Source organism: Macaca nemestrina, chromosome X (genome assembly GCF_043159975.1).
Source record: "Macaca nemestrina isolate mMacNem1 chromosome X, mMacNem.hap1, whole genome shotgun sequence".
In the NCBI taxonomy this organism is placed as follows: Eukaryota; Metazoa; Chordata; class Mammalia; order Primates; family Cercopithecidae; genus Macaca; species Macaca nemestrina.
In genome coordinates this window covers 44,196,637-44,213,354 of record NC_092145.1, presented here as the reverse complement: position 1 = coordinate 44,213,354, position 16,718 = coordinate 44,196,637, and the positions used below count along the sequence as shown (strand labels likewise).

General features: G+C 36.6%; 1 protein-coding gene across 13 annotated transcripts in view; it reads left to right on the top strand.

Annotated features, from left to right (window-relative positions):
* Positions 1–16,718, top strand: part of LOC105490475 (p21 (RAC1) activated kinase 3) — a 292,458-nt gene that overhangs the window by 233,665 nt on the left and 42,075 nt on the right. For all 13 annotated transcript variants that reach the window (XR_011618400.1, XM_011756150.3, XM_011756145.3 and 10 more), the window contains one exon: positions 3,179–3,242. Coding sequence is in view for 12 of the 13 variants with exons in the window: in XM_011756150.3 (XP_011754452.1) it covers positions 3,179–3,242 (64 nt within the window). In the remaining variant the exon portion in view is untranslated. The remainder of the gene's footprint in view (positions 1–3,178; positions 3,243–16,718) is intronic.

Below are 16,718 nucleotides of genomic sequence, written 5' to 3'. Positions count from 1 at the left end.
CCAAGGAGTTTTGGCTTTCGTCTGTAGGTGTTAGGGAGCTATCAAGTAATCCTGAACCAGAGAATCACATCATCAGGTCTGCACTTAGAGGATCCTGATAGAGATGTAGAGCCTTGACCAGAGGGGGCAGCAGCTAGACTAGGAGTCTAGCTAGGGGGCTGTTGGAATAACCCAGGGAAAAGATAATGAGAGCCCAACTAAAGCAGTAGTAATGAGGAAGGAACACATTCAAAAGATGTCTAGGAGGTAACAAGATATAGGCCCTTGGTGGACAACTGCATGTGATAAGTGATAGTAAGAGACAAAGTAAGAGTCAATGATGACTCGTAGATTTCTAACTCAGGCTAATGAGTAGATGGACTGACAGTACTACTGACTGAGGGGAAATACAAAAGAAAAAGTATTATAACAACCCATATATTAGCTAAGTGTTATTTAACTTAATTGAAAAGTGAACTTTCATTAAAAAAAAAAAACCAACAACTTGATGAGTAATCCATGCGTGAAATGTTTAACTGATTATTTTTCTCAAGGTATGCTATCTACTGTTAGGTCTAAATTAAGTTGTCTACTTAATTTAGAATAGACTGTTGTATAAATTAGCATGAAGTATTATCTGTAGCATATAATTAGCATATAAAAGAGAATAGACTATTGTATAAATTAGCATGAAGTATTATCTGTAGCATATAATTGAGCACTTAAATACATATTTTCTTGTTCTTATTCATTTAATCTACAAATATTTGTTTAGTAGCAGCCACTGTTCTAGGCTCCAAAGTTACAGGGATGAAAAGACAAAGTTCCTGCCCTCGAGAAGCAGCATGTAAGTCTCAGTGAAATGATCAGAGAAGACTTCATAGAGGTGGATAATTTGAGATTTTATTTAAATGACAAGAATTCATGGGTTAGATAGGAAAGGAAAAGGGGGAGCACATGCAAAGACCTAAGCACTAGATAGTGATAGCATTACTAGGATATAAAGTAGTAAGGGGAGAGAAAAAGAATAATATAAAGCTAGACTGGTTAGATAGGAGCCAGATGATGCTGAATGGTGAAGGGCCTTCTCTGTTTAACTACAGAAATTGGATTTGATCTTGCAGTGGGCAGGAGCTTTTGAGGAATCATGAACAGTGGAGCAAAATCATTCTGATATAGAGTTATTGTACATCTCAGTCTGTCCAGGACAGTCTCATTTTATGAATAATATGGTCACCCTTTTCCAAAGGCATGGTGTAAGAGGAACTAGAGAAAGCAGAGTCTATAAGTAGGTTATGACTGGCACAATTGTTTGAATAAGAAGTATTGAAGGCCCGAACAATAACAGTGGCCATGGGCATAGAGAGAAGAGTATGAATACGAGTGACAACTAGAGGATAGAATCTACAGATCTCTTGATTAGTTCATATGTGAAAATCTTGTCTTACCAACCAACCGTACACTTATTTGTACTATGTGTTAGTAAGATATAACTAACTCAAATGTAATAATACTGACATGTTTGCTTACAAAAAGAAAGGTGGGCCAGAGGCATCCAAATAAATGATGCCCTTCAAAGTAGTACCCTTGAGAAGCTGCACCCTTATTCCCATGATGGTTCTATAATCCCAAGTTTTTTCTGGACCTATTTGAACACTGCATTGAGGAGTCAATGCCACTTCTGTGGTATTTATTCTGAGTCATAGCAAGTATTCATCCTCTGAGTGATGGATTGGATTTTTTTGAAATAGCAAAACTAATATTTTTAAAGAGCCAAATATGATCAATTAATAGTTTTCTTATGTAGCTTATAAACTTACTAAAAATGTTCGGAGCAATCTATAGAAACAGAAAGTAGATTAGTGGTTGCCGAGGTATGTTTCGGCAAGCTGAGGGAGGATGGGGAGTAACTGCTAACAATTAACAGGTACAAGGTTTCTTTCTGGAATAATGAAAACATTCTAAAATTAGATCATGATGACATTTACACAACTCAGTAAATATGTTAAAAACATTCAATTGCACACTCTAGGTCATTGAACTTTATGGTACGTAAATCATATGTCAGTAAATCTGTTCAAATCTTTGGAGCACTAACAGTGTCCTAGGTTCAGAAATGTATGTTTTGAAAATGCATGGGTCTCATTACTTTATGATCATACTTTGTTCTTCATTAGACTCATTTCCATCCCCACACCCTTAGCACTGTACTGGGTACATAGTAAATACTCAATAGATATTTGTCCAGCAGAATTGGATATAGCATAGTGCTTAACTTCAATTCAGAGAAGATAGTGATTTTACTAAATAGTGTGGATAAGTTCTTAGATTGTTTTTTAGCAATTATACCAATTTATGTACCCAGCATCAGTGCACAAGGGTTCCAATTGCTCTACATCATTGATAACATTTGGTATTGACAACCCTTTCAATTTTAGCCATTCTTATCAGTCTGTAGTGTTAACTCATTCTGGTTTTAATGTGTATTTTCCGGAGACTGAGCACATTTTTGTATTTTATAACTTCAACTTCTGTTATAGATTAAAGGGTACACATGCAGGTTTGTTACATGGGTAAATTGTGTGAGGCTGAGGCTTGGGACTCTAATGATGCCTACAGCCAGGCAGTGAGCATACTACCCAATAGGTAGTTCTTCAGCCCTTCTCCCAATCCTCCCCTGTCTAGTGATCCCCTGTGTTTATTGTTCCTATCTTTATACTCATGTGTATTCATTGTTTAGCTCTTATAAGTGCCACTTATAAGTGACAACATGCAGTATTTGGTTTTCTTTTCTTGCATTAGTTTGCTTAGGATCATGACCTCCAGCTCCATCCCTTTCTTAGATGGTTATTATATCCTAATATATAGTATCATGAGAACTTTTTATAGATGTTGGATTGTGACAAGTTTTGTTTTCCAAATATCAGTAATGTTGAATATAAGCAAAATGAGTTATTATTACTACTTTAATTACTATAAAATTATTTGTTATTTTAATAAGTAGAAAGTATCATTTTATATAAATTATAGAAATCACGTGGGAGTATTTGTCTAATGTTTTATTTGTCACTGACTCTGGCATCTTAATTTTCATTATTAAATTAAAAAACAGTCAATCAATTTCCATTTCTCTCTCTCTCTCTCTCTCTTTCTCTCTTCCACCTCCTCCTCTTTTCTTCTCTCCCCACCCGTCTCTTAGGAAGCATTGTGAGTGTTGGGGACCCAAAGAAAAAATACACAAGATTTGAAAAAATTGGTCAAGGGTAAGTGATTGTTATTTGAAATATAAAAAGATGAGTACAAGCAACATACATTAAAATTAAAATTCAGTAAGAGCTTGGGTTTTGCATAAATTATGCTTCTCATTTCCTAGATTATATTTGTGTCTTGCATTCTCAGTATTGGCCTTTCAGGGGGAGGGCTGACTGTTCATTAACCTAGGAACACATCCTGCTGAAATCTTCATCATTGTTGGCCTGACAGTAAATTCTGTGTGGACATTTTGATCCTATGTAGTTAGAAGATTCAAACAGATTTCTCTAGAAAAAGCAGTAGGGTTATGGAAACTTCTAGCTTACATAAAAACCCCCTTTATCGCAATTCCCCCTACAGCTCCATGGATGGTATGATTAAGATCCTGTTTTATTGTCAAAATGTAGAGTGACAAAGTGAGGGTGGGGAATGTCCTTATGGAATGATCCAGAGGTAGGCAGAGTTGTCTGAGTATGGAGGAAACAGACAATAATCCCTAAATGAGACCTAGTGCATCATTTTCACTTAGTATACTTGTTAAAGATAAAGATTCCTATGCCCCACTGCCAAAGATTTGATTTAGAAGTCTGGAGTGGAGTTCAGTGATCTGAACTTTGCAAAAGTTCCTCAGATAATCCTGATAATCAGCAAGACATGGGAACCATTGCATTAGATTATTCACTAAGGCTGAAGGCAGGAGTCACCAGTTCTGCAAGTCAGCTGTACTCATGCATGTCTCTCAGGCCTCAAGGTGAAACTAGGCAGGTGGATCTGAGCAGGCAACAGCATTTGAAACAGGGATAAGTTTTATTTAAAGGAAAATGGAATATTCTTAATGGACACCGTTAAATGAGGAGTGAGACACATATTCAGGGACACCAACTACTGTATGTCAGAAACAAAGATGTCACCTCAGACATTTTCTGGCTGAGGCAAGGGGCTGAAGACAAAGGGTTACAGCCAATATGCTTGCAAAATTGTGCTAGCCCATCAGCCATTACAATCTCATTATTTTAGGATAAGAGAAGGTAGAATTTCTTCAAGAACCACACTGCTTTTCCTGGCATACTTAGGTTCAAAAAAGTATATATCACATATAAGCTTGATTGTTTTTCATGATTTTATATTTTCTTTGTTTTCCCCCCTAGCTTTTGTACTAAAGTTTCTTTTGAAATTGACAGTATATCTCAGGAAATAAGGGAAAGCATTCATTAGACATTTGGGCTAGAGAATAGGAGAGGCACTCATGGAAACTGTGCCTGGCGGGAATCAAGATGAGAAGACCCTAAGGGAGACAAACTCAGGAAGAAATGCATGGCCAAGTTTATTCTTCCAGTCAAAACCATAATGACATTATATTTGAACTTTCCAGGGAGCTAAAATGTATTCTCATTTGCTCACAAAAAAGAAGAGTTTTGTGGTTTCTAGAAGCTCCCTGTCACCGAATGGGTCAAATTAATATTTCTACTCATTCTAAAACAGTGATAAACAATAGAACTTACTGTGATGATAGAGATGTTCTATATCTGTGCTGTCTAATATGGTAGCCACTGGCTGTGTGTGGCTATGGGGCACTTGGAATGTGGCTAGTGCACACAAGAAACTGAATTTATGTGAATTCATTTATTTGTTTAGCAGATATTTCTTGAGCACTATGTTCCAGGCACTATGCTAGGTGCTAGAGAGACAGAGATGGGTAATGATGGTGTGGGCCCTCAAGGAACTTACAGTCTACACTGATAAGTGCTTGACAGAGGGATACAGGGTACCAGAAGAACCTTGAGGCAAGCTTACTCAATTCAACCAAGTGCAGAGCGGGGCCAGCTTCTAGAGCCATTTTCTCCCACCAGGAATTTTCCCTGTCTACTTCTGGTGGACTGGTTGTTTTACCTAAGTAAGAAAACTATACCTTCCCATGTTCATATACAAACCTCAACTCTCCTTCTTCATGCCTAAAGGGTAAATACCACCAGACAGATTGCAAAAAGACAGTATTATGTACTAAAGGGACTTAGAAAACAAAAGTTGGCTTTTAGATTTTATTTTCATCTGGTTGAGTCTCTGGTAGAGCTAACAATAGGAAGGGAAAGGATATTCAATCCACTTAGAAGTAATACTCCAAATCATTGTTGTCCAGTACGGTGGCCAGTAACCACATTTGGCTATTGAGCACTTGAAATGTGGCTAGTCCAAAAGGAGATGTACTATAAGTATAAAAGGCACACCTGATTTCAAAACCTTAGTATGAAAAAAGAATGTAAAATATCTCATTAATACATTTTTATTGATTACATGTTGAGATATTTTGCATACATTGGATTAAAGAAAATATATTATGAAAATTAATTTCACCTTTTAAAAACTTTTAAATATGTAGCTCTAAGAAATTTAAAATATGGCTCGTGGCTCATGGCTCATATTATATTTCTAATAGGCAGTAATGCTCTAGTTGTAGCCTTAACTGGGAGTTGTTTATTTATTCGTAAAGTGTTTTTCCATGGTTGTTTTTTGGAGAGTGGGAGATGTTATAATTTTGTCTTGATTGTTCCAACTAAAAGCCAACTGAGCCAAAAATAGCATTAAATTTTAAAAGGAAAAAGTACAAGATGGTTTCAGATATCTCCCAGATACTAGGTAATGAAACAAGACTAATTTTGCCAAGAACAAAGATCAGGCCACCAAGCAACTTTGTGTAACAAAGAGATTTCCTCTCTTGGCTATTATTTATGCCTGTGACTTTTAAAGATGAAAAGGAAAGTTCTCTATCTCTGAGTCTCTTTGTACAGTCTTCATAATCTAAAATGAAAAATCGAAGCATAAATCCTGCTTGCCACTGCAGAAAGGTCTATTTTAAATTCCCAGCAAGTTCATCATTTTAAAGAATGATAAAGTAGCAGATAGTTCACTCATAGGCCCAACACAACTTTTTAATATGTCCTTAGAGGGTATGGAGTCTATTGTATTTCTACTTTTGTCTTCTTTAGTGTTTAGCACAGTGCTTTTGCACTTAGTGGGCCCTCAAAAACAATTTTGTGCAGTTATGATCAACAGCTAGATTCACTTTGGCCAGATTCAAAGAACTGCAAAGCTGTCTGCCAACTCCATCTCTGTGGGCCTGTTTTTGCCTCAATAAATATTTGTTGAGCTAATGAAAATTGTTTGTCTTTCTACCGCATCTTCTCACTCGTAAGTGGGAGTTGAACAATGAGAACATATGGACACGGAGGGGAACAACACACACCGGGGCTGGAAAGGGGATGGGGGGGCGAGGGGAGTGAGAGCATTAGGGCGAATAGCTAATGCATGCGGGTCTTAAAACCTAGATGTCGAGTTCATAGGTGCAGCAAACCACCATGGCACATGTATACCTATAACCTGCATGTTCTGCACTTGTATCCCGGAACTTAAAGTAAAATTTAAAAAATAAAAAAGAAAATGTTTGTCTTTCTAACTATCCCTTTCCTCTGTCCTCTGTATTTACATGTGTATGTACATGCCTATCTTGCTCCTCCTGTGTCTGTCTGTCTTTCCCTGTTTTTCCTCAGTGTGTCTTCATATTTTTGTCTTTCACAATGACTTGGTCGGCCTCATCACATCTGATTCCTTTATTCTCTGGGTATTTGTGTGTGCTGCATATCTGTCTTCTTCAAGCATGTTGGCTTCACATTCTACTGCCCATTTTCACACACACCCCACAACCCAAATGGTCATAATGTAAAATCAAGATGTATTCAAGATATAATCTACTGGCTTAAATCTATTTACTATTATTTTATCATTTATTTAATTTGCTAATTTTATTTTTTTGATCTTAGTAGATTGTTTTCCCTCAGTTGACAAAAAGTTGACTTTTTTCTTTCTGGAACAACAACAACAAAAAAACCACCTCCCACTTATATTAATTTTCTTTTTACTTAAATTACCTTCAACTGATTTTGTTTTCATTAATTACTGGCTTAAGTTATATAAACTAGTCTCTACTCTCAATGTATAGAGTTTTTTAAAATTAAATCTGTATTTTTAATTGTTTTTGCCTTACCTATTATTACAGTGCCATTCAAAATTGTTGTCAATAATCATTTGGTGTTAGGGATAATCAGCCCCAGTATCCTATTCTCAATTTCAGAGAGCACAACAGTTCACTCACTCTCAGGAGCTGGATTTGAGAAGAGTCTCTCCATTAATCACCCTCATTTACTTGGAAAACTAAATTTTTCTCCAGCATGGGTTTCTGCCATCCCAGCATTCAGGCCTGGGGCCAGAGAATTGGGCTCCATCTTCCATAAATCAAGTTCAGAATCACATGTCTAATCATTTGAGGCCATAGCTGTGAGTTGAAGGCTAAAAATGACATTGTTTCACTGGGTTTGCTGTGAAAAGTGTTCTATAATTGGCCGCCAAATCCAGACATTTTGAACAAATGTATGCAAAGTTAAAAAATAAGGAAAGAGGGCCGGGCGCGGTGGCTCAAGCCTGTAATCCCAGCACTTTGGGAGGCCGAGACGGGCGGATCACGAGGTCGGGAGATCGAGACCATCCTGGCTAACATGGTGAAACCCCGTCTCTACTAAAAAATACAAAAAAAAAAAACTAGCCGGGCGAGGTGGCGGGCGCCTGTAGTCCCAGCTACTGGGGAGGCTGAGGCAGGAGAATGGCGGCAACCCAGGGGGCGGAGCTTGCAGTGAGCTGAGATCCGGCCTCTGCACTCCAGCCTGGGCGGCAGAGCGAGACTCCGTCTCAAAAAAAAAAAAAAAAAAAAAAAAAAAAAAAAAAAAAAAAAAGTCAGGTACCCCAAAATTATCATTAACTCAACAACATGAGTTTGTCAGAAATATATCTGGTGCGGACTTGAGAATCTTTACTTTCTAGAATAGTTATATAAAATCACTTGTTTAATAAATGAGGTAGAATGAGACAACAAAATCAAATATTTATTTCAGTCAACGGCTATCATTGGCAACCCTGTGTAATTCCTGAATAAGCAATAGCTATATAACAGAGGGCTGAATTTACAACGTTGACAGCTGTCCTGACGGATTTCTCATTAATGTATTTGAATTCAGGTTAGGGTCTTTCCTTAAATGAGAATGCACTGAAAAACAGGCCTTTTTTCTCTTTCAGGTTCATATTGTCTTTTCTCTTCGACATTATAATAGAAAAATATTTTTGAGGAAGCAGCTCAGAGGATCCGGTTTAACAAGTATCTTTTTAACATCAGTGAACCTTTAATGAGTGCCTACTATGTGTAATCTAGAGTAGCAGTTAAGAATCAGGTTCTGGGAGTTCACAGTGACCTCTATACTTGTGGTCCCATTGAATATTTGACAGGGAGAAAAGAAGAGTTGTATCAAGAAATAAGATGAACACCTACCCCCAGTAATGTACCTTTCCCCTATATTTTATTCACACACTCATCTTCACTGTCATCTCTCATATGAATCCCTCTTTGGCTGGCATGGTCCTAATTGACCTTTTCTGTCTTTTGTTTTTCTGAATCCTACAGATTATATCTGTGCCAGCATGTATTCACCACTTATATCTTAGCTTGTCTAGACATGTAAAATTGCTTGAAACTTTGAGGAATGTAGACAAATAAAGGGAGAATTTTTGAAAAACTTGAAGAAAAAGAAAGAGACAGGATTCTGAACTCAGGGCTGTAGATAAATTATTTAATTTCCTTAAGCATCGGTTTTCTCATCCTTTGTAAGCAGAATGCACGTATCTCATAAGGTTGTAAAAATAAATAAGAGAAGCCATTTAAAGTCCTTAGCACAGTACATGGCACATCGTTAATTGCTCAGTAAATGCTAGTTATTATTAGGGATGAGAGACACACTCATATGTTGCTATTATATAGAACAGAATATAATAAGTATCGTGAAGAAATTACAAAGAGCTCTGTGGACAGAGAGGAAGAACAAATTATTTACAGCCAGTGAGGGGATATGATAGATTCTTAGAGGAGGGTACACTTGAGAGTGACATTAGAGGGTATAGGAATTTAATGAATAGGTTTATGAGAAGTTTTGTTTGAATGAATACTTACTTCAGACTGTAGGTTTCATTCACTTTCGTATCCCTAAGGTCTGCAACACTGCCCCAGCATATATGCTCAAATATAAGGTAACACAATAAGATAATTTTAAAAAGTTTTTTGATTCACCTGAATACATAAACTGTTTTATATATATAGATAGATATATAGATATATATGTATGTAGATATATCTATATATATATATATGGTTGAAGTCTACTTATGATGTTTGTTAATTTACTTTCATTTACATATTTAAAACCACTTATATAAAGTATTATTTTGTAGAGATTTTTCTACTCTCATATTTCACGAATGGTATAATTCAAAATCTTCTTATGTGTCTTTAACATCATTCTTTTTGTAATCACTAGAGATTATTTTTGAGTCTTCATCCAGTTATTCAAATATATTGCCTGGCTTCCATCTAGGATATTTGAGATATTGAACCCAGATATAATTCTATTCCTGATATTTATTCCTAGTCACAATTACCCATTCATATAACATTAAGATTATTGTTTTTTGAACTTGTCCTGTGGGTGTATATTTAGGTCTTCAAGACATATATCTACTATCTAGTATGTGACTTTTAAAAATTTCTATTACAAATTGTCATACTTATACAAAAATAGGGAAAATAACACAAGAACTCCTGTATTCTTATCACTTAGATTAAACATTTATCAACAATTTTTAATAAAATCACAATGCCATCATAACATCTACAAACAATTAACAATTGCTTCATATCATTTAACTCCCAGTCTATAATCAGAATTCTCCACTTGCAACAAAACGCTATTTTTATAATTGATTTGTTCAAATCAACATCCAAAGGAGATCTACATGTTGCAAATGTTGTGTATCATAACTCTATATATCTTGAAGCAGTCTCCTTTCTTTTTCCACTACCATCATCTTGTTGAAGAAACTGGTTATTGTCTTGTAAAATGTGTCACTTTCTGGATTTGTCTGTTAGTTTCATTTGTTGTCATTTAACTTGCTCCTCTAACTTCCACCTCCGGGATTCAGGGGATTCTCCTGCCTCAGCCTGTCGAGTAACTGGGAATACAGGTGTGTGTCACCATGCCCAGCTAATTTTGTATTTTTAGTTGATAACGGAGTTTCACCATGTTGACCAGGCTGGTCTTGAACTCCTGACCTCAAGTGATCCACCCACCTCAGCCTCCCAAAGTGCTGGGATTCCATGTGAGAGCCACCATGCCTGGCGAAATGCTTGCTTTTTAAACTGCCAGCTTTCATTATAAAGAGTTAGTATGGAGTTACATATGAAAGTGTTCGATGAGGGGTATTTTGATATTTTTAGTAGGGGAATTTTATTAAATATCTTTATAAAGTCTTAAAATTTTATATTGTCAATATGTTTCACTGAGTTGCATCCATTATTGTTTATGGTGGTCAAACTATTTCATCTTTAGCTAATGGGAGCCCCTTTCACTGCATTGGTTATGACAGAGGTCTTTTAATAGCTTGTTTACGACATCCAACACTTGCAGTTATGCAGTCATACCATCCAAAATAACTTATTCACATCCTTTCTTTGTAATTCTGACAGGTACTCTCTATGAGCATCCAAAACTATCATTAATTGAGAAGATATCAACCTAATATGTCCTTTCCAAACTGTATTTTATAGTTAAAAATAAATGAATATGGATAAGTACCAATTACATGAAAGATTTTTATAAGAACTTGCATATAAGGCAGCTCCATTTTTGTGAGGAAAAATTGGGAGGAGAAATCCTTATCTTGTATTTGGATATATATGGTGCATTTCTGTGCATGCATGTACGTTTGTTGTAGGTATATTTTTAGCACAAGTGGTAACATACTATATATCTCCTTTTTTATTGTGTTTCTGTGTTTTAGAGATGGTTCTGTGTTTGTACCTCATACTTTTTAAACAGATGCACGGTGTTTTGTTATTTGAATGTACCAAAATTTATTGAACTAGGCCCTAAATGGGCATAGACATTTAATTTGTTTTTGATGTTTTGCTATTATAAACAAGGCTTCTGTAAAGATCCTTACAAGTAAACCATTTTATACAAACTTACCATTAGAATAGATTCCTAAAAGTGGAATTGTTATGTAAAAGGATACGTGCATTTTTCTTTCTGAGTTACTGTCCGTAGAGATTTGTTTATTTAACACACCATCAACAATGTATGAGAGTGCCGGTTTGCCTGCACCTTTGCCAACACAGCTGTATTCACTTATTTGGGATTATAGTACTATAATAAAAACACTCCCACACTGACTTTTTTAAAAAGGAAAATAAATAAGAAAGGAACTCTAACAAGAAAGCATGTGGCAAAACAAAAGGCTATCCTGAAGAATTAATTAGCCAATGTAGTCCATGTCTTTATAATGCCAAAGTATCTTTGTTGCATGTTATATCTCTCCATAGGTTAGATTAACTATGCAGCTATGTTTGACAGAAAGTGACAATGAGAGCATTTCTTGAAATCATTTTTCTCGTACACATAGATATATATCTCAGCAAAGGAATTTTGTCTAACATCTGGATCTTTGTCAATCATATCATTATATAGAATGACGATATGTTCAATTCATCAATAATTGCAAACAAATTTTGCTACTAGCTCATGTGTAATCAAGCCCTCAGTCCCCATCTCTCTAAATTAGTTTTAGTTTTAAGATTTCAGAAACTAAATATATAATATTAGGTATTTTTCAGACTTATCTCTGCTACTCAGTGAGAAGTCCCTTTCTTCTTACTGTAACATGAAAGTCTCATATTGAAGATGAATAGCTTTGAAACTTATTTCTTAAAAGACTTGATGAATAACAGTATCATTTAGAGAACCTGACAAAGCAGTGTGTACCATAGAACTCAGAGTGCTGAGAATAAAACCTCTGATTTTTTTTTTTTTTTTGGTTGTTCAGGAAACTATGGGCAAGAGCGGTGTCTAGTGTGCTTATAGAAGTGATTCTTTGGGTAGGACCACCCATCCCAAAAGTATTTGCTTCTTCATCGGATCTATTTTGGGCCACACAAGGTAGAACACTGCTATGAAGCACTAAATAGATGTAGTCTGAGCTCTATAAAAGGCTTTGTGATGTAGGAGATTGGAAATACATTAGCATTTGTGAAGAACAATGTTTATGGAGCAATGGAAGGTGCTCTTTGTTCTACTTAATGCTCTTAAATGCACTGTGTTGTGTGCTGTCCCTTGTAAAGAAAGATGATGCCACTCAATCAAACACCATTAGCAGAGTTTGCACGTTAAGTTGTTTTTTCCAGCCACAGTAATGAGCTTGTTTTAAGCCACCTGCCCCCTTTCCTGTCCAGGCCTCTTGAATCCAATGGCACACACTGTGAAACAGCTGCTTAGATTTAATGTTGGAGTGAGTAGCTGAGAGTTATCTGGCCTTTCCAGGGATTAAGTCTTGTAATTGTGGCCTCATTATCACTGGACTATAACCCACCAAGCTCCCTGGCCCCACACCCATAATGTGTTACAGCTCTCTTTAAAATTAGATGACCATGAATACTCTGAGAAAAGTCATGCCCTAGCTAAAGAACAGAAAATTCCCTGTTCTGATTTATAATCTTAGTAATTAAAGACTATACCATCTGGCCCCAGCTACATTCTGTGTACTTAGAGCAGTACTGAGATAACATGATTTTTACATAATTTTCTTTTTTAAATTTAGAGATGCATTTTTTAGAAGTAAATTACACAAAGGAAAACGCCAGAACTCTCTCTTTGGAAAAGTTATTACATGTGATGGTAACACCATTCCTGAGCCCCAAAGAACATATCTCTCAACAAAACAAGTAATTATATGGTAGTATCAAGCTATATACATACAAATATAAATATAGATATATAATCTGTATGTTTTTATGTCAGGTGCACAAATATAGTGAGACAATACCTAGATAGGAGCCTACAAGTAGTAACTTTTTAAATATTCAGCAAAAGATAAAGTCTATTTCTAAAAACAGCAGTGCATTTTCAGCCACATGACCAATCTTAATTGAGTCGGCAAACAGAACAACAACCTGTGTGTGGTTATACCAAAGAAATAAGACATACCATGTCGTGGGACAAACTAAATGGCTTGTGGACAAAGTGAGTAGAAAATTAAAGGCAAGATAAACATTTTGGGGAGGTGGCTTAGCATAACAGGTACAAACATGAGTTTTGAGAAGTACCACAATTGCCCTTAGCACTGAGGTAAAAATGCTAAAGATCTATGGCAAAACATGAAATGGTGATTAAGAACATGGGCTGTGGAGACAAAGTAATGCATTTTTAAGCTCAGCTGCTGATTGTGCAACCTTAGGCAACCTACTTAACATTTCTTTGTTTCAATGTCCTCATTTGCAAAGTGAGGAGAATCTAATTTATCTCATAGAGTTGTACAGGGTGGGCATTAAGTGAGATCATTACAGAGTTGCAGAGAATATTGCTCAATAAGTGAAATAGCCTTTTTATAGCAGCAGCAGCAATAGGAGTACGTGTAAAAAATAACCATCCTATCTGGAGTTTAATCCCTGCCTATGACCTCATTAGCACCGGATTTGTATTTGTAAAACCTTAATGGGAATTTTGCCTATCTCTCTGGCTCCCTGATTCTTATTCCTACCAGACTCTTCTTGGACTTCATTGAGCCTTTAGACCTCTTGCCCTTTTTGTTTTCTCCCAGTATATGAGCTTTTTCCTAAGCTCATTTCTTTGCCCTTCTTTTCCTCTAATCCATTTCCATGGTGAAATCAAAGTGACTTATCTAAATTATTAGTCCTACCACGTTGCTGCTTTTGCAACTATTCATGGTCATGGCTTGACATTGGCACTTGGTGGGAAACATCAAAACCTTGTCAAGATTCCTGATAATGAAACTGACTTACTTTATGAGGAAAAGGGATAACTGTGAATTGTTTGTTTCTTTCTGGACCCTTCAGGCTAGATGCCAGTGTTTCCATTTGAGTAGTAAGCGCTTGGTCATGTCAGGGAGAGACTGTTAATAAAGCATCTGATGTGATGCCAAGAACCCAGAAGTACTTATCACATTTTAATTGATGATGGGTCCCAATGGTTGAGAAATCTGTTGGTTTAGTATTCTTTAATCATAGTATAGTTAACTGAAAGATCTCTAACTTCAAGTTAGGAGACCTTTGTTACTTACTTGCTATGTTATCATGGGTCTATCCTTCCTGCTTTCTGGGCTTCAGAATTCTCATTTGTAATGAGAAAGTTAAACTGGATGTTCTCTATTTTCCTTTGAGTCCTGATAATGCATGATTACTTTGTGGTATCTGAGGGACTGAGATTTGGAATAAAAACAATACCTATCATAAAATCATGTTCTTCCTCAGGAATCTGGCTTTAATATAACTGGAGTGGAGTGTTAATAGGGATCAATGTAATTAAATGTTTAGCATAAAAATCAAATTGACAGTGTTGCTCATTTTAGCACACCAGACCCAATACACCAGAGATTTAGGAATTTTAACCCCTGTCTTTGTTAGTTTGAGTTTTGGCATCCTTACATCCTATAGTGCTGCATGACACTGACTTTCTTTCTTTTTTTTAATTAAAGTTCTAGGATACATGTGCAGAACGTGCAGGTTTGTTGCATAGGTACACACATGCCATGGTGGTTTGCTGTACCCATCAACCCGCCATCTACATTAGGTATTTGTCCTAATGCTATCTCTCCTCTAGTACCCCACCCCTCAACAGGCCCTGGTGTGTGATGTTCCCCTCCCTGTGTCCATGTGTTCTCATTGTTCAACTCCCACTTATGAGTGAGAACATACGTTGTTTGGTTTTCTGTTCCTGTGTTAGTTTGCTAAGAATGATGGTTTCCAGCTTCATCCATGTCCCTGCAAAGGACATTAGCTCATCCTTTTTATGGCTACATAGTATTCCATGGTATATATGTGGCACATTTTCTTTATCCAGTCTATCATTGATGGGCATTTGGGCTGGTTCCAACCCAATGTGAATAGTGCTGCAATAAACATACATGTGCACATGTCTTTATAGTAGAATGATTTATAACCCTTTGGGTATATGCCCAGCAATGGGATTGCTGGGTCAAATGATATTTCTGCTTCTAGACCCTTGAGGAATAGCCACGCTGTCTTCCACAATGGTCGAACTAATTTACACTCCCACCAGTGGTGTAAAAGCATTCCTATTTCTCCACATCCCCTCCCACATCTGTTGTTTCCTGACTTTTTAATGATCGCCATTCTAAATGGTGTGAGATGGTATCTCATTGTGATTTTTTTTTTTTATTATTATACTTTAAGTTCTAGGGTACATGTGCATAACGTGCAGGTTTGTTACATATGTATACTTGTGCCATGTTGCTGTGCTGCACCCATCAACTCGTCATTTACATCAGGTATAACTCCCAATGCAATCCCACCCCCTCCCCCCTCCCCCCTCCCCCCTCCCCATAATAGGCCTCGGTGTGTGATGTCCCCCTTCCCGAGTCCAAGTGATCTCATTGTTCAGTTCCCACCTATGAGTGAGAACATGCGGTGTTTGGTTTTCTGTTCTTGTGATAGTTTGCTAAGAATGATGGTTTCCAGCTGCATCCATGTCCCTACAAAGGACACAAACTCATCCTTTTTTATGGCTGCATAGTATTCCATGGTGTATATGTGCCACATTTTCTTCATCCAGTCTGTCACTGATGGACATTTGGGTTGATTCCAAGTCTTTGCTATTGTGAATAGTGCCGCAATGAACATACGTTTGCATGTGTCTTGATTTGCGTTTCTCGACCAGCGATGATGAGCTTTTTTTCATATGTTTGTTGACCGCATAAATGTCTTCTTTTGAGAAGTGTCTGTTCGTATCTTTTGCTCACTTTTGATGGAATTGTTTGTTTTTTTTCTTGTAAATTTTGTTTAAGTTCCTTGTAGATTCTGGATATTAGCCCTTTGTCAGATGGGTAGATTGTAAAACCTTTCTTCCATTCTGTAGGTTGCCTGTTCACTCTGATGATAGTTTCTTTTGCTGTGCAGAAGCTCTTTAGTTTAATTAGATTCTATTTGTCAATTTTGGCTTTCGCTTCCATTGCTTTTGGTGTTTTAATCATGAAGTCTTTGCCCATGTCTATCTCCTGAATGGTATTGCCTAGGTTTTCTTCTAGGGTTTTTATGGTTTTAGGTTTTATGTTTAAGTCTTTAATCCATCTTGACTTAATTTTTGTGTAAGGTGTAAGGAAGGGGTTCAGTTTCAGTTTTCTGCTTATGGCCAGCCAGTTTTCCCAACCCTATTTATTAAATAGGGAATCATTTCCCCATTGCTTGTTTTTGTCAGGTTTGTCAAAGATCACATGGTTGTAGATGTGTGGCATTATTTTTGAGGTATCTGTTCTATTCCATTGGTCTATATATCTGTTTTAGTACCAGTACCATGTTATTTTTGTTACTG